This window comes from Podarcis liolepis (assembly GCF_965112155.1).
Source record: "Podarcis liolepis genome assembly, chromosome: 6".
NCBI lineage: Eukaryota > Metazoa > Chordata > Lepidosauria > Squamata > Lacertidae > Podarcis > Podarcis liolepis.
The window spans coordinates 50,437,067-50,464,741 of NC_139559.1; the positions used below are offsets into that span (position 1 = coordinate 50,437,067).

The following is a 27,675-nucleotide window of genomic DNA, read 5'->3' on the forward strand; positions in this document are numbered from 1 at the left end:
GAATAACTCATACTAAATAAGCTGGGGCCAACCTGGGTTGTAAAAAAATATTAACTGTGTTATTATCTGTTCAGTCAGCTCCCTGAGCACTAAGGAATCAGTATTCTTATGTGCATGTCAGCATTTCATAACAGTTTATTTTGCTATGGTGCTATCCTCCATTGCAATACATTAACTTATAGAAGTTGGCATATATGAAAACATAAAACAAAAATGTACAAATCCATTAGATAGCTATTGAAAGCCACTATAATTTCCTTAGGAGAGTCCCCCCCCCCCGAATTTTATTCCACTAATACAAGAGGTACACCAATTTTTGGCGGCTTCTTCTGCGCTAGAGCCTTGAGATTTACTAGCCTGAACCAGTCATAAAAAGTGGAGCAGGGCTAGTTGAAATTATCTGCTGTCTCCTACAATGAGTCATACATTGGGATACACAGTTTACATAAGTTACTGCTTCACAGGATGTTCAACTGAAAATAGTGCTCTGAACACTTTCCCTTCTCCCCCTCCATTTTCAAAAGAAAGAAAAACCTACTTAAGGAAGAGCACGCCTGAATGGAACTTTATTCTGAGTGAAATGCATAGGATTATACTCTCATTGTCTTCTTTCCCATCCATTATTCATCTTTAAATGAAAGGTCTGGCCTCTACCATCTTAGTAGGGAGCTCCAGCTAAGGTGGGGAGTTGTAAAAGGTTTGCAACATTAGGAGGAAATAGCCTTATGCCAAGTCAGACTTTTTCTCTTCTTCCTCCCCTCTCCCATTTACCATGCTGCTTGATAAAAGCTGCCTCCACTCAGGATATACACTCTTCACAGCCCTTCAAGCAGCCACACTTCTTTACTTTACTGTCTAATGATAGATAGATCTTGTAATCTTTGCATATTATATATTATCTGCCTTTTCCATTAACTTGCATAATTCTGCTTTCATAGTGTAAGTTTTTCCCTTGTTTAAATGTGGTTTGCAAAGCCAAACTCCTAACTCTTCTGCACCTTTTAACTCGTTGAAAAGCTCAGTGCCTGATAGTCTTGCCTCCTTATAGTCATAATTTTTGCAGTAGCTATTTGCAGTTGTCCCAGTTCTGAATTATAAGTAACCAAAACATACAGTATTTTTTTAACGACTTTTATATGCCAATTTTCTGCCCACACACAACCAAGGCAGTTTGCAGATTCCACCTTTTTGGCACAATATAGAAATCCAGTCTTTAGTATTGTGACACATACCTTTTGGAACTCCTTATTGTTAAATATATGTCACGTACTGAAGACAGGCACCGTCACCATTGTCTTTTTGGCACATACTGAAGACCTTTCTTTCCGAACAAGTCTTTTGAGTAAAGATCTTTCCCAGACTGCATCTGTATTGGAATTGTTTTTAGATGCTTTAATTGTTTTATTGCTTATGTGATCACTGCCCTGGACTCCTTTGGGAGGAAGAGTGGAATATACATCTAAAATACTACAACTACTAATGCTTTGTAGACCTACCTGCTACCTAAATGTGAAGTGAAAGAAAATTAAGAAGAGAATCACCCATTCAGATATATTCACTTGTTATGGAAAGCACCAATTTTGAGTTGAAACAATTTATTTTTATTTATAAAATTTTTACAATAGTGTCCAAACCTACTTTTTAAAATTAAGGAGGTAGCATTATTTTGAGAATGCACAAAAGAAAACAAAATACCTCCAGTGAGAGCAGGATCCAGTACACGATACTCCTGATTTAGTGCTATGTCATGCATCACTTCTGGTTCTTGGTTAAAATGAGCTCTTTATTGTTTACTATAGTATCATGTTCCAAAAGTAGGTTCAGTGCTGAAAAGTCATGTGTACATCTTTAATAGCCAATCTAAACTAAACATTGTAGCAGTTGTCACAACTTTGTAAGGTTTGGCAGTTAGGCATTGGTTGAACTTGTGTTGGGGGAGGCGAGGTGTGGCCATCACCTGCCCCTCCAATATTAAGGGTATTCCATTAAAGGAATCTGGGGGTGTGGATCTTGTCCGAAGCCTAGGGAGGGGCTAAGGCCATGCCATGACCCCATCGGGAACCCAGGGGGAGCTCGAGTTGATTTTCATCAATGGGGCTCCCCCTATTGGTGGTTGACCCTTACAAGACTCCCTGCATGGCAGGCAGGAGTCAGATATAGTCGGGTCAATTCCAATGCCTAAGCCAATACCAGTCACATTCTGTAACCAATAAAGTTGTGGCCAAAATTTGCCCAATAACCATTAACCTAATATCTGTGTCCTTGTGCCTTATTCATCATTGGGGGGGTGTGACCTCGGGGTCTTGACATGCAAACAGATTCAGTGCTGAAAAGTCATGTGTACATCTTGAATAGCCAATCTAAACTTGAGTTTGTAGTACATCTGTACAAGAGTTGGAGCCCAATGCTCTGGTTATGGCATAGAGGTGGGTGTCTACAAATCTGCCTGTCTCTAGATTGCCACATTGCTGTTTGCTCCCTGGCTCAGTAGATAGAAACCACATTAATCTACCAGGGGCTGCCTGTAACTGCACTACATAGGGTGGCATCTAATGTTGTGGAGTTGACTTATGGCATACTTGCCAAAATGGTTTGCCACCCTTGATTGCACTGAATAGACCAGTTGCACATATGAGTAATGCAAGTAGCTCCCTCCCTACATGTAGAAAGTGCTGCAGGTCTTTAGTGAAAACAATGTGGTTTATTGTTCAGGATATCCACTTGGTACACATCAGAAAGAGAAGCAAAGAGGGAAGACACTGTATGTAACAAAGAAACAATGGAGAAATAGATCCTCAAAGGTGCCTGTGTTTATTGAAGCTCAGTCATTTTGGAAATATAATTTTATTTTTCAGAGTCAATCTGAATTTTTAGCTCTAGGACATTCCTGAATCAAAATAATGTGCTATAACATACAACCTAAAGAATGTATTTATGTAATGTTTGTTGCCCTTTGTCTAATTTCTAATTGTTATGCTGTAACTTAAATATACCAGTGCAAATTCATTCATTAATCATCTTGGTCCCTGAAGTCTTTGTACATTTTTTTTTGGGGGGGGATGAAGCAAGCTAACCCTTCTAATGTATTTTTTTCTTAACAGATAATCTGATCAAAGCCATCTTGTCAGCAACCAAAGATTATCGTCTTACTCCAGCCCTTGATAGGTGAGTAGATTCTTTTGGGAGACTGAAGGAGCCCCTGGGAGTTGCTGGCCATTAATAAACAGCCTCCCTATGGGCTCTTGGCTTTGGAATAAAATGAGGAGCTGGGAGTGATGCTCCTGTTCCAATCCATGGGGTCTATAAAATAGTGTTTTTGACAGCTTCAGAAATTTTATTCTCTAGTGTTACCGCAATCTGCTTAATTCCCTACATTTCAAAATAAATAACTGACAGTCTTTCAACAAATGCATTAACTTGTCACAACCTCCCCCAAGGTATCATTGTAAGGCAGCAGAATTGCACAGTGTTTATTCAGACAAATATAAGGTTCAGCTTGTTCTCACTAACAGCTCCTCTTCTAAACCCTATGTTTATAGCTGTGGGGCAGTGGAGCTGATAGCAAGACTGATTATGGAAATTTTTACCTGGCTTTTGGAGGCATGAGCTGTTAATGCACATATTCATGGGAGCAGCAAACTTGGATGTAGTGGCAGACATGTTCATTTGTTCCCCCTCCCCCAATGTTTTGCTTTTAATATAGAACATTCTTCACTAATATATTGGCACATGGTGGAACCTCACACCTATTGTTGTTGTCTAATACTAGCTTAGCACAAAATTCTTGCTGTTTTCCTTTGCCTCAATTTCTTCTACTGAGCTTTGTACCTCACTAAACATATTTTAAATTCTGAACTGGCAAGAAAAAATTGAGATAACTCTGTTCTGGGTCACCTGTCATAACCCATAGTTTACAACAAACAGTGGTTTAGTGTGAACAGGCTGCATGCCCCATTTCTACTGCTGCAGTTCCATGGATGAACCCAAACCAGAATCTGGCATGTTGTGTTGCTCACACCCAGGAAAACCACAAGTGGTAACCAAGGTTTGTTCTTGGCTTACCGCTTGTGATTTGTTTGGAAGAAAGAAGCCACAATCCTTGGTAGAGATTAAACTGATGGAAGGGAAAGAGATAAGAGAGACTTGAGGAAGTATGCAAGGAATTAAGGCTACACAGAGATTAAAGGTTAAATATGGAGTTCTACAGAGCAGAGTAGAGTTAACCCATCCTAAAATCAGACAATTTTAAATAAATACTTTTCCAAGCTTTTAGACAAGTCATTTTCATTCTCCTTTCCATTGAGTTACCTTAAAATAGTAAAATAGAAGAATAATAGTCCATTTTTATACAGACTGGATATGAGAATGAGTTAAATCAAGATTGCAGATCACTGTATATACTTGAAATATTACTGAAGTGAGGTGATAGTATTGTAGTTTTCAGTTGAAGCAAGAAGTGTTACCCTTGTTCTTGAACAAAAAATTCAATCAGTATCTCATCTTGTCTAGGAGCATTTCCAAGTGTCTGTCTTACTTCTGATGTGACAACTTTATGGAAATGTGGTCTGGTTTACAGACAGCCTACTATTGTGCTGTACTTTCTGCTTCAGTTGTGGTACTCCTTTGAGGCAGTTTTCAGTGTTTTTCTACACATCTTTGTATTTATGGTATCCCAGAGCATTCCTACTCTCCTGTTAGCAATAAGTAATAGTAAAATAAAGGGAAGAGAATCGCACTAGGAATTCTAACATGATTTTAACCAACAATCTACAACTGTCATTTTCCTCTTAAGGATTGTTTATTTGGGACCTTTCTCTGCATATTTTCCTGTGCATAGATAAATGGTATTTAATTAAGCAGTTACTATTCTTCTGTGCAAACAAAAACTGCACTTAGTTTCACTGTTTAACTCTTCCCTTGCAGTTGTTTCATTATGAAAAGAAACATTTTGTTAGCTATTTAAATGCAGTGATTTCATCTTGAGCCAATAAGCCTAAGTAGATATGGTGAGAACATTTCCTCCTTTTGCTATCTGTGTTGCTATGCTCCCTGTATTATAAATTGTCAGAGTTTGTTACTGCAAATTAATAGAGTACAGCCTCCTGATTATACTTACAGTGCCTGAATTGGATCTTGACCAGGAGGAGCTCTGTGCTTGTGGATTTCACTGTTTACCCAACTGCCCTTATCTCTGCTTCCTTCCCAGTCTCAGTTGCCGGAGATGTGTTATTGTGGGAAATGGTGGCATTCTAGCAAACAAGTCACTGGGTTTGAAAATCGATGACTACGACATTGTTATCAGGTGAGTTGTCCGCACAGGGGAGAGGAAGAGGTGTTCTATAATTATTTTCCTACTATATGCAGTAGAGGTTTGCAGCACCTCTGGCCCTGTCAGATTCCAGTGTCCTTGGCACAATATGCCTCACATAAAAGACTAAGGCTGGAATTAGAAGGTATGGCAGATGTGGGGCTGCTGCTAAAAACAGCAGCTTCTTGTTTCATTCTCTTCCGCTTCCGCAGTAGCAACTAATAATACAATGTGTGACATAAAATCATCTCATTCTGAGTTGCAAAGAGCTAATGAAATGTAGTGGGGAAACCTGGGGCACACTGGCAAGATGTTAAATGTTTTTCATTATCAGGGAGGCATAGGAGGATGTGGGACTACTGCTTTTCAGAACAGCCATTCTGATTTTGTCTAGTCCTGAACTATAAAGAGATAGAGACCCAGTTGCCAGTTTCTTGGTTTCCAGTTGGATGGAAATTGTGGTGCAACGGTGACATTGCTTCATATGCCGAGTACCCAAGGGCATTCAAGGAGCTCCTTTTCCAGAGTTGGATACCTAAAATTTTCATCTTCAAGTGCTTAGGGATGCTCTGGTTTGTGGACAACTAGTTTCAGTTTATAAGGCAGTCTTGCTAGCACTACCTCATGAGCACGATTATACAACAAACTAAATTGTAGGTGAAAAGTTCTATGCACTCATGCTTTGTGATAAGCTTTGATGATAAATATTGGCCCACGCCATAGTCCTAGTAGAGAATAACTACTTACCAGCAGTTCAATATGTTCTAGGAAAAATCAAGATAGTGTAGATGGATGAGAATGGGCACTAATAACTTCCTTTATATTTGTATTGAGAATAGTGGCTGGCTCTTTATTTGAGTGCTTAGCTTCTCACTTTGGCCTGTGAAAGAATCAGGAAACACTAAATTCTGAAATTCTTGGTTGCTCAGTCAGGTCTAATTGATCATCTCTTTATACACATTAACTCCAGAAGTTGGATGCAAGCAGTTTTAACTGTTTCACTGGCAGTTACGAGCTCTCAGCATATTTGCTCATGTCTGACTTTTGTTTAATTTTATAGTTTCTATCTTGTGTTTTTGCTACCATTTCAAACTGAACTCTGGTGTAAATGCAACTGCCCGCTCTTCTCTGAACTCTCTGTAGGCTGAACTCTGCTCCAGTGAAAGGCTTTGAAAAGGATGTTGGTGGCAAGACAACAATGCGAATAACATATCCAGAAGGGGCCATCCAGAAACCAGAGCAATATGAAAAGGATTCCCTCTTTGTGCTGGCAGGGTTCAAGTGGCAGGATTTCAAGTGGCTGAAGTACATTGTTTACAAGGAAAAAGTGGTAAGAGTTACTCTGGAGAAGAACTCCTGGTATTTCCTGACTTTTTGCTTGTAGCTCTCAGTGCTGTGCTTACATTTCTTGCACAGCTCTGTTTCTGTGGAATGCATCTTTTCCATTTGCCTTTCGAAGTAATAAAATGGGCTTCAGAATGCCTTTCTAATCTCCAATGACCCTGAGTTTGAACACCGACAAAATGAAGCAGAAATGTGGGGTTTGAGGCATGTAATAAATAAATAATTTAAAATGGCAGCATAAGAGCAACATATCTTTGTAGGCTGCTTGTTATTGATAAAAACAAGGCTGATAAATTAATCAAGGCAAATAAATTCAAACAAAATAGGAAAATGATTTGGGGGATAAACTAGGCTATCTAGAAGCACCTCATATCCCAGCAGAATACAGTCTGCTCAGCCCATCGATAAACAGATTCAATGGAGGACTTTAACGAGTGTTTGAGGTAAGAACACTCCAGTCAGGCTGCTATTCCTTTTCAGGTTATTTTTGGTCTCACATACCTGTTTCATTCTGGCCTTTTTTAGCGGCTTGAGACATAAGCTGCACTGTAAGCATGGAACACATTTTTTCATAGGTTGAGAATCCAGTGTGGGGTAGTGGAACCCTGGGAGTCTAGGGTTCAAATCCCCACTTAGCCATCCTCACTGAGTGATCATGAAACAGTTACTGCCTCTCAGCCTAACCTACCTCTTAGAGTTGCTGTGGGGCTTAAATGTTGAGAGGGAGAACCATGTCCACCATCCACAGCTACTTGGAGAAAAAAATGAATATAAATGCAATAGGTTAACAAACATTAGGGATAACCGTGTTTCTAGTTTGGAAGTGTCAGCATTGTCTCATCTTTTCTATTGGAAAAGGCGGCAGCAGAAAGATACTTAAAAATGCAGATTGCCAAACTTAACTCAGACACTTTTTAAATAACTGGGCAGCCCTGATTCATACATGCAATGCTATTTAGTGGGTTGGATTCAAATATACTTCCTTACCTCAATAAAATGATTTCATCTGTAGGAAACTCTCCTTGAACATCTGGTTCATGTTGGTAAAGGAGCCAAATGAGGGCAAAGGTTTCCTTGGAAATAAGTAGCCTCTAGGTTTTCCCCGCTCTAAAAAAATAACCCTATACCTACTTTCACCAGTAGGCTGCCAAAATGAACAGCTTATGGAGCAAGTGCCTGCGGCATCAGGAAGATGTCTTTAGTAGTGTAAGTCTGGTGTTGAGTGAGCACCTGCCTGCAAGTGCAGCCACGCTCAACAGCCTGCTCATTGCAGAGGTGTGTCTGATGCACACTCTGCAGGGATGACGTTGGAGGTCGAATAGGGTGCAGCTGAATCTGGGCAAGGGGAAATGCTTCTGTTTTTATTCCATGTGCACATCAGTTGTCTTCTATAAGATCTGAACAATCTTCAATCTACATATCTTAGGAAGGAAAGACAAAATTTACTATGAAGCGAAAAGTTCTCTCCTAGCAAATCTTAGTATATGGGCTCCAGAGGCACCAGTGGAGGAAGGAACAAAAGAAACCATCTCCTGTACAGTACCCACTTCAATGATTATTTCATTAGAAATAATGGGGAAATGTCTTACTACAGTGTATTTGGAATTTTTTCTCCATATGCTTATACCTGCCTATGGAACCATTACAGAAGAAGGGCAGTTTTATCAGCTTAGCTCTCTTTAGGACCATAGAAACCACTATTTATTGATGGCAGCAAGACTTTTTTTCCTTTTCCCTTTTCTTTACTGGTTTTGAATATTGTGTAAACATGCAGAGAACAGTGGATAGATCAAGTGGCAACTAATTCTTCTTGTGCAACACATTACCACTGTGGGTATTACCTTATTAGCAGATTTATTTAGTCACACATGAACTCTCTGCCACCATCCAGGAAGAGCCAGCACAACAATACAGTCTTGCCCCCCCCCAAACCAATGAATGATCCAAATAGGTTAAAATTAATCCTCTTTGCCTTGCATCAAAGAGGAAATGGGTGCTTTAAACATTTAAAATGAATCACAGTCACAAGGTAAGCAAAAGGGGAGCAAAGGGAGGGGCAATGCTATTAAACTGATTCTCTCTAGAAGGTGTTGTACACACAGGGAGTGGAGCAGAAATTCTCTTTCACTCCCCTTCTTTGACCTTGTTCTTGCAAGGCAGTTTTCCAGGACAAACTGAGAGGCACGTTCAGGGAGGAGTTAAAATATGTGTCATAGGAGTTTGGGAAGGTCCTTTAATCCTTTTATAAAGCAATTGCCAAACTGCTGCTGGGATAGGAGTTAGCATTCCTGGGGGACAATGTACAGAACTGTAGTATTTCTGAACCTCTTTCATCCTGCCCAAATAAAAGTTCTCACATTATAAATATGAAAGGAATTGGGAAAGTACTTTCTGCTTTGAGGTTTTAGCTTTAGACCACTTGACAATGCTGCATCTGAAACCTTGCCTCTCTCCCCACAAGCTTCAGGGAGATGTACGGTACTTCTCCTTGTTGTTGTTTGGGCATTGTTCCCCAGACTTGTAATCTGCTGGTATTTGCAAATACTATTAGCATGACTTTCCATTGATATGCTCATTTTTTAATGTTCTATTCATTTTTTTAGTGCTCTCTGGAGGTGAGGTAGTGACAGTGCTCAGTCACAGGATGTCTAGTTCCCCATGCATTTATTCATTACCAAGGAAGGAGTTTATCTCATGCTGTTGCCTATTTTCAGAGTTCTCAGTCACCAAGATGAATTATCACTAAACATGCTGTGTTTCTTTGCCTCTCCAGCTTTACTGTCATTTCAGTTCAGTGATTTGTTTGTTTTTGAATTTATTTATGTTGTAGTTCGGGGGGGGGGATAGGGGCTTCTTCACTACTCTCAGCACTCTTAACAAACTACAGTTCACAGGATTCTTTGGGGAAAGCCATAACAGTACCCCGACCTATAGGCATGTGAAGACTTTATTAGAGCTAATGGGGAAATAGTTGACACTTAACAGCACTTCCTGTAGGATGGCACGCTTAAGTACCAATTTACAGTTGGAGGGGGAAGTGGAATGGGGAAGTGGGATGGCACAGCACTGTCAGAGGCCTCTCAGTAGTTCCATAGAAAGAGTTCAGAGATGTGCATGTCCTGCTGGCTGTGTTATTGCAATGGCACCAAAATTGTAGTCAATGGGAGGAAAACAAGAAGTAAAAAGGGGAGAAATAAGAAAATACCCCTTCCTGTCCTATAGAGAAGACTATGCTGAAGCTGCTGGAATCAGCTTTAGTTTTGTTATGCCAACTAAGATTAGCAGTTAGGTTTATGGCCTTTTTGGCTTGTCTGTGCATGGCTGTGTAATAAGGAGACACACAAGTTGTCCCAACAGCTTCATGCAGAATGGTAGTTGCTGTAAATTCTTCAGTTTAGCACAGCAAAAGATCATACAAATCCATGCAGGTTAAACACATTTTGAAAAGTAGGAGCTTGTGTAGGTACACACACACACACACACTCACAAAGTATATTTATGTAAACATAAGGCAGACATTTCCCTGCTGAACTCCCAGTTTGTCTTAGTGTTTGCCATATATAAATCATAATTTAGTTTATATGTGGGAGAAGCAGAAAATCTGGCAGCGTTGCCCTGCCCACACAACAGTAGACAAGCATAAGTCTACAAGACTATACAGGTTTGCACAGGATATCTTTGGCAGTGCTGAAACTGTTCTTTTCACTGTGGTGCTCTCCATCAGGTGGATGGCTATAAGTGAAAGGGAAAAGTGCTTAATATTAAGGTCAGCATCACAGAAATGACATAAAATGAGTGCCTTTTTGAGAACAGGTGACCCATCAAATCCTTAGAAAGTGTTGAATGGAGTATTACAACTGAGAATACGCATGAGTTCATTTCTGCAGCCTACAAATACAAAACCCATTGAGAGCTCTTGAAGTTGGAAGGCATTGTGGATGGTTATGAAAATCATGTACTTGAAGTATGTGCTATACACAAAGGTATTTGACATTTCTTCCTCTTTCTTCTTAACGTTTGCGTTTCCTCTGATAGCCAAATATCTAAGTATTTACTTACGCCAGTTACCCACTTGTAAACACTGTGGAGAAAAGCATCTATGCGCTGAAGGTTTCAAAGAGAATATTTCTGTACCATGAGCATGGTGATCTGAGTATTTGTGATTCAGTTTCTTTAAAAATGTGTGTTTTTGAGTGCTCAGAACTACATTCTACAGTGCAGTCTTCAGACCTTACTTCAGTCTTTTGATTTGCTTGGAGGGTTTCTGCTTAGGTAAAGGCAAACATTTAGCATCTAACTTGCAGCCTGGAACAAGAAACATTTTAGAGCAGTATATTCAAAACCATCTGCAAGTACCATGCAATCTTACCAGCTACTGACTAAAATGCCCTGTTTAGTTAGATGCCTTTATTATTTATCACATCAGAATTCTTCTTCCTTTTCTTCTGTTTGTGCTTCTCATGAACAAATGTAAGCAGATGAGTCTTGAGTTGCTAATTGAGAGTGCCTACTTTGGGGCCTAACCAAAGTTATATGTGGGCAGAAACACTTCCCATTTGTCAGTCTGGTAAACCTACCTTTCACTTGTGCAATGTAGTCAGGGATTGTATAACTACATTCCTGGTTGGGTGGGGCACACAAAGAGGCACATGGTGAATTGGAGCATTGTTTGGTCTACATCTGCCCTTTTCCGTTTCCTCTCTCAATTGTTGCCAATTGTACCAAAGGCCAACTGCATTCACCTAGATACTTTGAGGCAAGCCTCCATTCTCATTCATTGTTCTGTGTAATTTTCACAAACTTGTTCCTGAAGTATAAAGCACAAAAATATCCCCTTACAGAAGCCCTTATTTCCAAATGATTTGTCTTTCCTGCTGATCTACCAGCCATTCTCATACAACTGATGTGCAGCTAATTAGGGATCAATGAGCAGTTTTACAGGACTAAAGTTTTGTTTGCAGGACGTGGAGTACTATATTGTGATGTAACCTGCAGAATCTGTGAGATGCACTGCTATGAATCAACACACCTCCTGAGTTACGGCTTTTTAAACGAAACTGGGTTGAAGAAACTTCATTTCTTTGCTGCCCTGGGGGCATCATGCATCAACAGACGAACAGAGTCCTGGTATCATTCATTTCAGGAGGGACAAATTTGGAGTGGAGAAGTAGCAAGAGTACTTAACACTTTCCCCACCTACCACTTCTCTGCTGCATATCACCCCCACCTGCAGCGTTCCAAATTCATGTTTGTCCTGCAATGACTAGGAGATGCATGGGAAGTAATTTTGACCACAGAAATAATTACCTGGGGAAGGGTAATGCATCCACCTTTCAGTTCTTTATATGAAATTGAGGCAGCACAGTGACTAAAGACTCAACTACAGAGGAACAAAATGTGCACAAATAACTCATCTTTGCACTATTTCTTCTATTTTTTGCCTGTCTCTGATCCCTCACCCCACCCATTTTTTGGTTAATTGGTCAGTTACATTATATTTTTGCACATTTTTCAGTAGTACAACTGAGAGTTCAATCAGGGCGTGGGGAACCTTTACTAGGAAGGTAGCTAATAACCCAATCGTATCCATGCAACTTAAATGATAGCTCATTTATCCCTTGGGCAGATGCAAGGAAAAAGAAATGCAATTCAAATAAAATGTGTGAGAAGGAATGTATGACACCAGACTGTTGCACTGTGAGCAACATGATCACAAAATATATCCAGGAGATCTACCACCACCCCTACCCCATGAGCACACCTTTATGTGAGCTCTCTTTGGACCTTTTTCTTTGCCCCTTTGTGTGAGAAACTGGAAAAAGTAGGGTTGCCATACGTCCAGAATTTCCCAGACATAAACAGAATACTGCAGTTGGAATCAGTGTCTGGGCGGAAATCGGCAAAATGTCCAGGAAAATTTGGATGTATGGCAACCCATGTTGGCAGTGTAGTTTTTGCCGATTTTCCTTTAAAAATAGCTCAGAACCATTTTTGGGTTTTTTGCAATTTGCAAAAAAATAAAATAAAAATCTCAACAACTTTGGCCCAAAAAAACTCAACAACCTTTGTGTCTGGGTTTTCACTTTTTGGAATATGGCAACCCTAGGAAAAGGCAGGTACTATATGTCCAGTGGAGATGTGTGAAGTCCACTCTGCTAAATCCGCAGGCGGAACTAATCCTGCAGCTATCCCAGTCTAATTGTTGGTGGCTGAACAGAGAGACAGAGGAGCTGTTAGGTCTTCAGGGTCACTGGTGGCTTGGAGATCTGCTGGAGAATCATGCTTTCCTTTCTCTGTGGAGATGCTGGGTTCAAGGTCTGGGCTGGACTGAATCCTGGCACTTGGATACATTTAAGGATATTAAAAATACAGCCCGTTAACTGGTTTTAGTCCTTTGCACAACATGCAACATTTATTACATGCCTCCAGCTTGGAAGCTTTTCAGAATGCATTCTTCATTAATGTCTTTGCACTCTACTAAAATATGATGGGTAGAAAAGTGCCATACTTCAGGAAAGAGCTTGAATACAAGCTATATTCTAGGTGGACCTATCAGGGGTTGGCTGTTCCTTGATGGCTTGTGGATGTCAGGCATTTTGAGCCAGTGTGTTTAATGCTTTTTTTTTTTAAGTCAAATAACCTTTAATGATAGTATATAATAAAGCCCATTTGAAAGCATATCTGAGGTTTGTAGTTGGGTGAGAAGAGTGGTGATTATGTCAGGGAGAGCAGGCGCAAACCAAACTAGACTTCACCAACTGCCCACAAATCAGAGATTCCTGGTGGCCGTGACCAAGCTATAGAGCAAACTCTGTATTTTAAGGGCTGATGCTTCAATGAGAGCAGGGGTGTCCAGGGAATTTCCATTGGGTTTGCTTTGCCCAGTTTCTGCTTTCATAATACAACACTCCTTATTTGATGACAAATGCACTTCATTGTGAGACTTTATTGCTCGCTGAAGGAAATAATTACTTCCTGCAACTAATTATATAAAAATGAAGTCACAAGAACAGGCCAATTGCCTGGGAAGTGACTCAGTGCAATGATTGTAAGAAAAGCGCTGGAAAAGATCTCAGTAGCAGTACTTCACTAGACCTCCACTTTGGTGTTCCATAATGAAGAATGAATAAGCATCTTTTTTTCTGAGCCTACCCAACACATGACTGCAAAGGAGTGGAGAAATTGGCAGTGTTGATACCATCCTCCACACATTCTTGAGATAGCTTGGTGTTTTTAACACCCTCTCTGGTGTCATTACTCGGTTCAAGCATTCAGATAACAGAAGGCCAAGGATACCCTGACATCCCCCAAGTTGCTCTCCTCGGTTCAACCAGTATTGGCAAATGTAAGTAATGACAGGCACAGGAAAACTCGCTGCTCTTCAGGATGCAAACTCCCACTTTGATGGTGGAAACAACCTCAGTGCCCTGCAAAGAGAGGGGGATGGATATTGTCTGACTGAGAAAGAAGAATGAATTTAGTCACAAATCTCAAGAAGGAATGTGATATAACAGCACAATCCTCTACATGTCTTCTCAGAAGTAAGCCCCATTGAGTTCAATGTGTTCACTTATGCAATTGAAAATCTGCCACTCCCCCTGTTATTCGGGTGGAGACAATAATAGATTCTGGAAGAGGTAAAGGCAAATTCAGCTCATAATGTGCCCTGCTTTCACCTGTGCTCTCATAGATGAAACAATTATATCCTCCCAAATCTACCTTACAAACCACATTCCATATATAGAATGTCCTTAGCTGTGCTCTTCCTGTTCACTGAGCATTTCATGTGACATCCCACATGATGTGGATTCAATTGATTCAAGTGTAAAGTTAAAGAAATTGGAAGGAGGGTGTAATTTAGCCCTCCATTCAGCGCTCAAGTAGAACAAAATATGAGCCCTCCCTAATTACTGATCACCGGAGTAAAGGCAAGTAAGAAGTGATATGATATATGTGTATAAAATTATGCATGGCATGGAGAAAGTGGAGATAAAAAGAGTTTTTATTCATTTCTCATAATAATAAAGCTCATGGACTCCAGTGAAGCTGAATGTTGGAAGATTCAGGACAGACGAAAGGAAATACTTCTTCACACAGTGCATCGTTAAAACTATGGAATTTGTTGCACAAGAGACAGTGATGGCCACTAACTTGGGTGGCTTGAACAGAGGATTAGACAACTTCAAGGAAGATAAGGTTATCTGTAGCTACTAGCTACAATAACTGGCAGAAGTTTGTTCCAGATGCTTCTAGAAGTGAAGCCCTTGATGGTCCCGAAGCAGTGTCATGCTTCTCAATACCAGTTTCTGGCAACCATAGGAAGAGAGAGTCCTGTTGCATTCAGATCTCACTTGTGGGCTTCCTATGGGCATGTGGCTGGCCACTGTAAAAGCAGGAAGCTAGTTGGACCACTGTCCTGATCCAGCAGGGCTATTCCTATGTTACTACTGCTAAGATACTGTAAAATCTGCTGCTTGTCTGATTGAATTTCTGCCTCTTTTGATACAGGGTACTCACTGTATTGAATCACCTCCCATCAACTCATCTCTACCCCCTATCCTAAAAAGATTGCTCTTATCCCAGATCTGAGGAATATACTTTTTGATAAGGTCTATACAAACATTCAGAATATATCCCTTAGCTCTCTTCCCATGACTGAGCTGAATGAGCTTTAAGAAATGTGTGTTTTTAGTAGTGCCTGGCATTTGTTAACTGCCCTGTCTGTCTGCTCCTCTGAGTCTAAAGAAGGGCAGGTATCCCCAATAGGAATTAACAGCTTTAGACATTTCCCCAAGCATCTGTCTCTAATCAGACTATTAGACATAATAGTGGCTGCCCCAGTAGAACACAGCAGCTGAGAGGATACCTTAATACCAGCTGCTAAAGCCTACAGGGGTTAGTGGCTATGGAGCCAGCTGCCTGTGGTTTGTATAGTGGTGGATATGAGCTTTATAGCTGAGAAACAAGGAGCTGTAGAACAAAACCACAAAGCCTCTGTTTTGGAACCCAAACACAAGGAACAGGATGCTTTTATTTTGAATGCATTCAGCGTGGTAGCACATTTCAGTAGTGTTGATAATCCTAGAATAATACAAATGAAATAGACCAGAATATTACCCATATCCTATTACCCAAAGTAGAATATATTTCCAAACTCCAGTGTGCCCAAAATAGGTTTAAGCAAAGTGTACCATGGTAAAAAGACTGCACAGCTAATACCTCTGCAAGTGAGCCCTGCCACCCTTAAAGGGAAAGCAATCCAATCCAACAATCTGGTTCCCCCTCCCCCTAGAAGTCAAGTCCTTGATGGTCTAGAAGCAATAGGTCATATTAATTATAGCATTAAGGAAAAAAATGAAATACATACACACATTTTTGATGCATTAAGTTTGCCTGCTCATCACTAGCTCCTGGAGTTTACACACAGATGTTGCTGGCAACAAGACAAGGTAGTTCAAATAAACCTAGAAAATTTCATGTTTAGAAAACTCCTTGTAACATTTTCTTTGCTGCCATCTGCAAAATGAAAATATTGCTGACTTTGGGGTTTTGTTTTCATTTGTAGATGTTTCAGGATCACAGAATTGGCTTCTGGGCATAAAGACAAGCTATAGGAAGCTTTCCTAGTTGATAATGTTTTGTTGACGATTGTTTAAACCCCAGAGCTTGCATAAAACACAGAAATATATTTAATCCAATTTGTAAATACTTTTTTTAAACAAGTATTCCATCTGCTTCAGTTCGCAGTTGCATTCAAAGCAGTGCCCCACATGTTTCTGAGTCATGGGCCACCCCTTCTAATCGCATTGTGAAATTGGCCAAGATCCTTCCATTATCCTGGAGTTGCAAACATGGTGCTCATGACTGATTACTTCCACTGGTACCTTTGAAACCTCTGTGTTCCCCCCTTTACTCCCCTCCTTCATCATGAGGTATCAAGTATATAGAGCTGAAGAAGAACTTAGAGTTACATTCTATCTCACTGCCTCTTTCATCTGTATTTACTCTTCAAATCTCAGAGCAGCATCCAAGCTGTCAATCTGAGTTTTGCAAAGCACATAATGCTGGAAGAGGAAGTGGGAAGAGTGTTGCTCCTTTCAGCTTCCTCTTTCAGTTGTATGAGTTTTTCAAGGCTCAGATTGGCAGCCAAACAGTTGGTCAGAAAGTGAGGTGACCCAAAGGGTAAGAGGAAAAGCAGGATATAAGAAAAGAGGAGTGGTCTTTATATACCCCACTTTCCCTCTTACCCTTCCTCATTGAATCCTGCACCAGTTAAAGTTTCTGAACCATCTTCAGAAGCAGCTCCATGTGTAACATGTTGCAGTAATATACCGTATTTTTGGCTCTATAAGACTCACTTTTTCCCTCCTAAAAAGTAAGGGGAAATGTGTGTGCGTCTTATGGAGCAAATGCACGCTGCGCAGCTATCCCAGAAGCCAGAACAGCAATCCCTGCACAGCGATCCCTCTTGCTGTTCTGGGTTCTGGGATTCAGAATATATTTTTTCTTGTTTTCCTCCTCCAAAAACTAGGTGTGTCTTACGGTCTGGTGCGTCTTATAGAGCGAAAAAACGGTAATCTAGAGGTTACCAGAACATAGACAACAGAAGTTAGGCGTGCTGTCCCTGTCCAGATGGGGGCACAGCTGGGCCATCAGCCAAAGCTGATGGAATGCACTCCGCACACCCAAGGCCAGCTGAGCAAAAGATTCAGGAGTACCCTCAAGCTACGTACCTGCTCCTTCAAAGGCAGTCTAATCCCATCAAGAGCAGGTAATTTCCCAACCATCCGTTCTATGGAACCACCCACTAAAAGTGCCTCAGTTTTACCTGGATTGAGCATCAGTTTATTGGCTCTTATTCAGTCCATTACTGAGGCAAGGACTAGAGGGGTTTTATTGGAAATCCTATACACCTCTGCATTTCCCACCTTTCTTTCTCTAAACTGCCACTTCAGAGGGTGTTCACACGCATGAAGCATTTTCTGCATAGATGTCTTAACATGCAGTAAATTGCATGCGTCCCCTACAGTGGACACACATTTCTGTTCTCCACGCCTATATGTGGTGTGCCACAGTAGTGATTTTATTATAGGAAAACTGGTTTGAATGTTTTGTTACCTCATCACCACTTCCAGGTAACTCCAAATAGCTCTACAGGATGTGATGTTGAAATCCATCATGTGAATTACAGCACTGTTTCTTGATACTAAAACTTTTAATTGTTTCTCTTTCAACATTCCTTTAACTGACACCTCTGTGTCTATCCTAACTGCTTCCCAGAAACTGTTAGCACTTTTTCTCTTGCTATAAACACTGCCTATCAACTGATGCTGTAATATCAGTAGTAACTCATGGCAAGTCTTTTTATTTCACATATTTCCAGGACTCAGGGCAGAGGCTGTAGCTAATTGGCAGAGACTGTGCATTGCATGCAGAAGGTTCCAGGTCCAATTCTTGGTATCCCTGCGTAGGAAGAACTCTAGTCTGAAACCCCCAAGAGCCACACAAGCTAGATTGACCAGTGCTCTGGTTCAGAATTAGGCAACTTCCTGTACTTATCTGCATCCCACTTGGTAAGGAAGAAGTGATACTTCTGCTAGTCCTTATTTTGATGATGACTGTTTTGTCAGCTTTTGTCTTTGTATAGACTTTTTAACCCTGGGGTGCAGAAATTGCTGCTATTTAAAATTATATGAAAATTGCTTAGTTAGTTAGTATAGGAGAAAGCACAAACTAAACAGTGGAAACTGGCAATGTGTGGAAAAGGCTGTGCTCTGCCTTGAAGCTGGTGTCCTCCAGATGTTTTGGACTACAGCTCCCTTCAGCTGCAGCCAACATAGCTTCACTGACTGGGGGTGATGGAAGTTGCAGTGAAAAACATATGGAGGGCGCCAGATTCGGAAGGCTGTTCTATCTACAAGGCTGGGAGCAAGCAAAAAATAATAATGGTATTTTGGTGGGGAACTCTGTTCTTAAGGGTTGAGAATTATGGCAGCAGGTGGGAATCTCAAGGGAGAGAGAAGAAGCAAAGGAGGGCGCCAGATTCGGAAGGCTGTTCTATCTACAAGGCTGGGAGCAAGCAAAAAATAATAATGGTATTTTGGTGGGGAACTCTGTTCTTAAGGGTTGAGAATTGTGGCAGCAGGTGGGAATCTCAAGGGAGAGAGAAGAAGCAAAGGCCATGGGAAAACCAGAAGGGAAGGACTGTTGGAGCTGGGGCTGAAATGTGCCCATCCACTAAGCTGCAGACCATTTTTATGCCCACATTTCCATATACATCTCATCTGTTTGGGCATTTTGTTAGTTAATTATTAAAGACCAATAGATTTTATAATTGCTTTAAAAAACAACTGGTGACTAACATGTGACCCTCCTTAATTTATTGGAGTACAGTTGCTCTAATCCCTGGCCATTGGGCATGCTTACTGGTGCTGATGAGTGTTAAGAGTCGAATAACATCTGGAGGAGCACATGTTAGCTGCCAGTATTTTAAAAGCAGATAATTCACAATGAGTGGATTGTGGGAATTCATTAAAAAACATAGTTTTGTGTGTCGGACTGCTGACTAGATATCAGCACATCAGGAGCTTCAGGGAACTCTCAAGAGCAAGGTGTGATCTCTGTATCATGTTGAAAATTTAACACATGTTTCTAGTTCCACTGAAGATTGTGCTTATGGAGTAAGGAGCGATAGTGCTGTCATGCTCCATACTGCACAGTAATCTTCAGAAGGTAGTCTTCTTCAAAAATATTGTGTTGCATATCCTAATGATTTTCTGAAGTTCATAATAGAAATTGAGCACTTGTGAAAACAATACCCAAAGCATTGGATTAGGTACTGCAGGGAATCAGTGCCATTGCAGGCGCTCTGTAATTGGAGCTGCTTGATTTGTCTCCACTAATCTTTCATCGGCTGTGGATTTTACATCAAATAGCTGGTTTTCTCAGGGGCACAATAAGAAGTACAGACCAAACTACAGTAAATAAAGATACCTAATCCATTCTAGACATGAGCCGAGAGCCTAGTTTCCTCATCTGTCAGAGTTCTCCCTTCCTTCGATTTATGAGGTGTTTCATTCTGCAGACATTCAGCTTTTCCTTTAGCCCATGGGTGCAAAGGGCAGGGAGTATATATGGTTCGCTGGGAGAACAAGAGAAATATATTACCAGTGTTGATGGTCAGTCTAGGGAACATCCAGACTGAAGCTACTTTCATTTTGTAAATTGAGTTGAGATTGAACTTACTCACAGTTTTGAGAAAGCAAAAGTCTGATGGTGGAATTTTAAGTGATTCTGGGCATATTTTTATGAGTTCCCAAATGCACTTCTCACTTATACAGCCCATCTACTTAAGCAATTGTGTTTCTGCTTGATATAAGTAGGCCATGACCTATTATTGCTGTCCAGAAAATATTTGAAGTACGGTTGTAATTTGTAGGAAGAATGCAGCAAACCTCTGGTCTTGGATGCACATACCCTCCAATGTTTCTGCAGTGAAAATAGGGATGTCCCATTCCATAAAGATAATTTTACTATTTATACCCCACACATCTTATCTTCCCTATACCAGCTCTACTTCAGCAACAGAGGGGTCCTTTACCTTTACCTTTAGGCCTATGTGTGGGCCAATTTAGTAAGTTCCCCCCAAGACTTTGTAATAGTACTAAACCACAACCAACACCAAACCCCTTCTATTATGCTCACAATTTGTTGTCGTTGTTACTTCCCCTTCCCTGTATGTGTATGTGACAAGACTTATTTGTCTTGGATTGTAAATCAGATGTGACCTAACAAGGATGGCTGAAGTTGGAGTATGGGTGGAATGTATCTTAAAAGCCCAGACAAGAATGGCTGGAATGGACCCATCATTCAGGGCTTTTTTGTGTAACCTGCCCATCCCTTGGCATCATTCCTGGGTAGATCCTAGAATATGTTCCTAGGATATAATTTCTTTCTACAGAGCTGGCAGGTTCAAATGAAAAACAGGTTTGTGAGATTATAGCATGTCAGTTATCTAACCATTTGCGATGGGCCTTTGCTTTTCTACAGAGTGCCTCTGATGGCTTCTGGAAGTCTGTGGCAACCCATGTTCCAAGAGAGCCACACGAAATCCGTATCCTGAATCCATATTTCATCCAAGAGGCAGCTTTCAGCTTTATTGGCCTTCCTTTCAACAATGGTCTGATGGGCAGAGGGGTAAGTGTGCAGGAAGCTTACCCCCAATATGACACTTTATTTTGTGCTGCTGATAGAAAGCAAAATGTGAATTTAAACCATGATCCATAGTCCTTTTCCAAAGCCACACTCATCTAATAGAGGTAATTCCTCTGGTCAGAGACTCTGTAACTTCTGTGTTTGTGCAGTGTCTAGCATACTGGTGCTAAATGTTAGATAGAAGCTGTAATAGTAATTATCAGAAAGGTGATTTAAAAATGATAAAAATAGATTTCACAAATGAGGAATGCAAATTGCAGCATTTCACAGAAAACAGGTATGACTGGGTCAGATGTGGTCATATGTGTTATATGTTTTAAATTGCATCAATACACATATGGTACATTGTTTTCCCTCCTTCAAGATATATAAAGCAGGCTTCAAGATTCCAGCCAATTAACAGGAATCTTACAGCACTGGCACTGTTTGTGGGCTCATATAATGCTGGAGTGATCATTTTTTTACCTGATGGCACACATCTGCACGTAATGCTACTCTTCTTGCTTGGATGCTATAAGTAAGCTGTTAGGCTTAAGCAGGCCTATTTCTTCCTTCAGTTTTCTTTTTTATTTCTTCAGCCAACACCTTTGGCAAACCATGGCTAAACTTCCCTCAAATTCTGTAGGTACTGGAAGTTTATAGGTCCTTGCTAGGGCATTTTCACATTATTAATATTATTATTTTAAATAATGAAATAATATATTTCTGAATATTTGGGGAATCTCCTCAATATGCAGAATTACCACCTTTGTTTGGATGATGGACTTGTTTTGCTTCCATACTGATGGGTATGGAATCACCTAAGTTTTGTATTAGAGGGGATGGTGATATTTTCATTTTATTATGTATTTTATGTTCTCATTTTCATTTTAATATTGTGAACAGCCCTGTGATCTTCAGATGAAAGGCAGTATACAAATTTCAATAGGAAATAAATATAAAAACAACTCAATTCCATTTTCATCATTCTTACGTCCTTCACTCAGGAATGGACTCCCTTTCACTTTGAGGGATTACAGCAAAAATGTTCCCTTAATTTCTCCAGTATGTTAGCAGTGTGAGTAAGCATAGAGTACAGTGGTGCCCCGCAAGACGAATGCCTCGCAAGACGAAAAACCCGCTAGACGAAAGGGTTTTCCGTTTTTCGATGCGCTTCGCAGGACGAATTTCCCTATGGGCTTGCTTCGCAAGACGAAAATGTCTTGTGAGTCTTGAGATTTTTTTCACTCCCCCCCCCCTTTTTCTAAGCCGCTAAGCCACTATTAGCCTTTTAGCCGCTAAGCCGCTAAGCCTTTAATAACCGCTAAGCCTTTAATAGCCGCTAAACCGCTAATAGCGCTAATCCGCTAATAGGGTTGCTTCGCAAGACGAAAAACGGATTAATTTCGTCTTGCGAGGCACCACTGTATAAGGTAATTTGTAGATGGAACAGAGTTGCTGATTAGAGGACACAGAAAAGAATTTTCATCTATGTCTGAGATACGCTCCATTACTATACAGTGGTACCTCGGGTTACATACGCTTCAGGTTACATACGCTTCAGGTTACAGACTTCGCTAACCCAGAAATAGTACCTCGGGTTAAGAACTTTGCTTCAAGATGAGAACAGAAATCGTGCTCCAGAATTGATAGAATGGGAAACCATGCAGACATTCCTTAAGCCTCTTCAGGTCCTATTTATTTCTGTTACAATATATTTCTATCATTATATATAGAAAAAGTAAATGATCCTCCCAAGACCCTTCCTCATATGCCTTTTAAATATCTGGGTTTCTTTTGCTGGAAGAGGACAAATTGCCCAGCTAGGTCAGCTCTGTGCTTCAGCATTCTGTCTTCAGCATTAGGCAGTATTATCTGATTCAAAGGAATGGGTAAAAGATAAACAATTGTTGCATAGAGCCAGGACAAGTTGCCTGTTAAGAAGATTTTAACAGCTTCCCCACAGTATGTTTTTTCTTGTTCCCCCAGCAAGGTAGATAATGTCTTTTGAAAAGCTTCTTGATTAATATTTGGAATCATTTTCAGTTAAACTGTTTTTTTATTGAGTATATACCCAAGTATATTCTCATAGTTGTGTGGTTTTTTTTTAATCCTCATAAATTTGTTATCCTACTTTTTTGTACTAGTGACAACCAATCTAAAGGTGACATTGTGCAGAAAAATATTTCCTCATCTCAGTTTTCACTCTTTGCTTCACAGAATGGCCCTTATTCTTTTATCCTATGAGGCAGGCAGGCTAGATATTGCCCCTCTGCATTCCTGTTGGACTTTGTAATTATAGAGATGTTTGTCATCTCCTCTCTAAGGTAAACAATCCCAGCCTTTGCAATTTTCCTGTACAGAAGAATCAGCCCAGACCCGTGAGAGTTCATTTCCCTTCCTTTTCTGGCATACTCCACCCCCACAATACATTTTGAAGGTTTTTTTTTCATGAAATGGGAGACTTGGAATGAATACACTTTGCTAGGTGGGATTTCTAAAGGTGTGCCATGGCCTGCTATGAGAGAGCACTAGGCAGTAAGCTTCTTAGAGATTGAGTGAGTCAGACCACCTAGATGGCAAAGAGTCATGTGATGAAATTCAATCAGTTTATTTATTCAGACAGACATGGAGAAAAAATATCTAGTGATTAGATTCTGAAATCAAGAACATGCAAATTTGGTGTAAGATGCACTTCCAGTCATTAAGAATAATTGCACCCAAAACGACTCAAAGAGAATGATGAGAAAGCCAGGGATACTACTGAGATTGACTATTTTCTTAAACAAATGTAAGTAATCCAGGTGTTTAGTTTCTACATACATAAGAGATAAAATGAGACATTCAAAGCTCTTTCCCCTAAAAATTAACCTTCAGAAGTGGGAAATTAGTCAGAACTGAACACCAGGAAGACTTCTTGCATTATTTCATTTTCATTTTCAATTAGGCTGGATTTTAACACACAGCAAAGCAACTCATTATTTACAGATATGCTGAAAACATGATTGCAGAATGCATAGCAGAATACTTTAATTGTGTATTTTCTGATGGTCATTTTTATATTTGTGTTCTACGTACTGACTATAAACATATATGAAATCTATTAAACCAGCCCTTTCATTAAAAGCCCCAAAGCCTGTTGGAACAAGAAAGTCTTCACCAGCCAGCACAAGGACAACAAAGAAGGAGCCAGTCTAGCTTCTCTAGGGAAGGAGTGATTGCAATTTAACTTCTCAAATATGCTCTGCCCCTAGTAGCATGTATATTCTTGTACCAGAACAACCGGCTGATTGTCAGGAAAAGTGGGGCTTCAAAGCATTGCGCAGGTTGAAAATGGGTCTCCTGATGTATTAGTGACATCAATTGATTGACAGTTGATCTTCTGGTGGGGGAGATGTCCTGCTTCTTCTGGGGTTTGTCCACCTTTGGTCCTTGCCTGCACTCAGCTTTCACCTGTGGCTCCTAGATGCTGTCAGCATGGTGGGTGACAAACTTTTTTTTGCTAGCCTCTTTTTGCTCAGTTTATTTTTATTTTGAAAAACATTATCTTAAGTACACCTTTGGTCCTCGCCTGCACTCAGCTGTCAGCATGCGACAGCAGTCATACCTCTGGAAACAGCTTTGGCTGGCCGGCTAAACCAGGTGAAGGTAGCTGATAGGTCTCAAACTCACAGTGAGTTAGGGACTTTCCCTACATGTGAAGACAGGCTCTGGCAGATTGAGTGGGTCCAATGGTCAAGAGGGGTGATTTTATTCATGACAGAAAGGCTTTGGGAGTAATCCCTCTGGAAAAATCTTCAGGAGCAGAAAAGGCTAAGGAATAAACCTGACACAATCCTGAGTGGAGTCCCTAAGATGGTTGGATGGTGTCTTGTATGCCTCCTTCCGGCAACTCTTGCAGCCAAGCTGGTGCCAAATGTATTGCTCTGAATTCCTTTAGACCACAAAAGCAAGGCCAAGAGTGGGGTCTTGTCATCTGGGCAGCCCAGGATCTCCATATACATTGCCCAGGCTTGCACTCCCAGGAAGTCACTATGCAGTTTGACTTCACCCCGTGAGGCAAATTCCATTGTCTCTTGAGACAGGCACTGCTGTGAGAAGATTTTCTATTTTAGCAAGGATTTCCCTTATCCAAATTATGCATGTATACATTCTGAGAATCCATTTCCCCCTATTTTCATTCTTATCAACAAAACAGCTTCTGATGAGGGTTTTTGATGTGTATGGTGGGTGACAAACATTTTTTTGCTAGCCTCTTTTTGCTCAGTTTATTTTTATTTTGAAAAACATTATCTTAAATACACATACAGTTAAATTTCTTTGGAATGTAGAAAAGAGACTGCAGAAATGAACATGCTCTGAATTGAGCTTTCTGAGGTTTTGATAGGTTGTGTTACAATATCAAATTGGTAAAATCAACCAAGGAGGGCTTTAATTAGAACCTGATGTTTAACTTTATGAAAGTATGCTTGGGCATTTAAAAAAAAATCTAGTTTATGAGACTTTAAGGAAAACAGATTTTTGCCAATGGCCTCTATCAGATGAAGTAAACGGTAAACTATTTGGTCAGATGCTTTGAACAAAAGCAAAATTAGCTATGCAGGTGTAGGACCTTAGAAAGTTAGGATCTTGTGCTACACATAGGGACAATTACAATCCCATCTGAGAACTTGTTTGCATCCACTTGGGACCTCCATGTACTCATGAGTTATACTTTAGTGCACAACTGGAATGTATGAAGCAACCCCAGGGAAAAGGAGGTTGGCTATGAAACAGGGTTTCTCACAAAAGCATTGTACCTTCCTTTGTATAGACTGTGACACCTATGAGCTGCTTGTTACTGTATTACTTTAGAGCAGAGGCAGTGGGAATAGGAGTGATTTGCAGCACCATCCTACCAAATGGATGCCAAGGGTAAATCTTTGCCATAAAGACACTGCAGAGTTCTCTTCATGTAATGTGCAGCTTGCTCTTTAATCTTTATGGTATCTTAAGAGTCAGTTAACCAAACCTCCTCTTTTTGTCAAGAACTTAATTGAAAAAGGTACTGGGGAATTAATGAACGATAATATGTAATGAAAGTCCTCTTACAAAGTGTCTATCTTGAGCATGTCCAGAATTGTACAAAAAGGCACCAGCAAAGCATAAGGTCAGGCAGAGGCTTGAGGTAGATCATATCCTTAATAACTAGGGCCAATCTGAAATCCTTATAAAGGGCCGTAATATTCCATACCTCTTTCCAAGCTTAAATAAACTTCAGGGCACTGCTAGCACACCACATATGGTAACAATGTGCTGCCAATTAACTTCGTAATTTTAGGGGGGTTTTCAGCAGGGTTGAGAAGGCTGAGTGAAATGGTTCAAGGCTGATCTCAAAGTGTTTCTTCCAGGATTTAATAAATGGTTAAATGCAGGAACATTCTCCACTTTGAGACTATAATTTGTGCCAGATGAATCTGGAGAATACTGTGAGGTACAATAGTGCATAGACATCAAAGATGGCTGAAAGATTCATTCAGTTGTGTGAGACTTGCTTTCTAGGCAGAATTGGATAGGGTGTGTGGAAAGTGGGGAAACTTCAGTGTGTTGTAGGCTTTTTAGTGACATCTGCCTCTGGATTGAGAAGTGGGTGAGCCAAGCTTTCAGGGGAAGACCATCAAATCTTTCTCCTTCCCTTAACACTGTCAGCATTATTTGGGGGCATAAAATAAACTTTTGGTGCAGGACTTTAAGGTAGGGTATTGGCAGCATGTCACCCCACTGCTCAAACTGCACTGGCTTCCATATTGTCTTTTGGGCCCAGTTCAGAGTGCTAGTTTGGACCTTTAAAGCCCCATACCAGTTAGGACCAGGATATCTGAGGGATAACTGTCTGAATCACCCTGCTCATTAAGGTCATCCATAGAGATCCACTTGTCAGTTCAAATACATGCTTTGAAACAAGGAAGAGACTTTACCTGCTTTCACTCCCATGCTCTGGAACACCCTGCCCTGGGGAGGTTTGTTTTGCCTCCTGTTTGTATGCTTTCCACTAGAGCAGTGGTTTCCAGTTAGCTAAGTACTGCAGACCCCCTGCTTTTCAAAAGCCAAGCCATGAACCCCCTACTTTTGAAAATGTTATCTATGTGGTAGTTTTTATTATGTGCATAGTGCCAGCATAACCCTCCAACATGTCCCAGCACAAAACCAGGACAGGCATCTTCCAGCTTATAATTCTTTCAGGTAAATAACTAAAGACCACTACTTCTAATTAGCATTCAGGGTGCATCCTTATAAATCATTTTTTGTAGCAGATTGATTACGCAGAGTAATTCACACTCTTATCTTTTCTGTCCTTGCCACTATCATTCCAATTATACAGAATGGAAACTAATGTTAGTAGAGATAGTATCTAGCTCTCTGTGTGGTCTTGGGTAATTCATGAGCTAGGCTTTAGTTGTCCTTTCAGCCAGTTTGTTGCTCTAGTGAGAAATGACATCCATAGGAGTGACTGAATTCAGCTGATACATATTGATGCTGTGCTCATGACCTGGCTTGTTTAACTGCTGTAAATGTGTGTTGCATTTGTATCTGTTCAGCATGATCTTAAGCCATAGAATGCACTTTTCTGCAGTTATTTGGTCAAACTGGATGTTGCATACAAGAGCATGTACAGTGGTACCTTGGGTTACGGATGCTTCAGGTTACAAACTCCGCTAACCCGGAAATAGTACCTCAGGTTAATAACTTTGCTTCAGGATGAGAACAGAAATCGTGTGGCGGCAGCGGGAAGCCCCATTGGCTAAAGTGGTACCTCGGGTTAAGAACAATTTCAGGTTAAGAATGGACCT

General features: G+C 40.5%; 1 protein-coding gene across 12 annotated transcripts in view; it reads left to right on the plus strand.

Annotated features, from left to right (window-relative positions):
* The window catches only part of ST3GAL3 (ST3 beta-galactoside alpha-2,3-sialyltransferase 3), a 165,477-nt gene that overhangs the window by 99,124 nt on the left and 38,678 nt on the right, over positions 1-27,675 (plus strand). For all 12 annotated transcript variants that reach the window (XR_014527878.1, XR_014527879.1, XR_014527880.1 and 9 more), the window contains 4 exons: positions 3,102-3,165; positions 5,207-5,302; positions 6,452-6,638; positions 20,702-20,848. Coding sequence is in view for 9 of the 12 variants with exons in the window: in XM_083510791.1 (XP_083366917.1) it covers positions 3,102-3,165; positions 5,207-5,302; positions 6,452-6,638; positions 20,702-20,848 (494 nt within the window). In the remaining 3 variants the exon portion in view is untranslated. The remainder of the gene's footprint in view (positions 1-3,101; positions 3,166-5,206; positions 5,303-6,451; positions 6,639-20,701; positions 20,849-27,675) is intronic.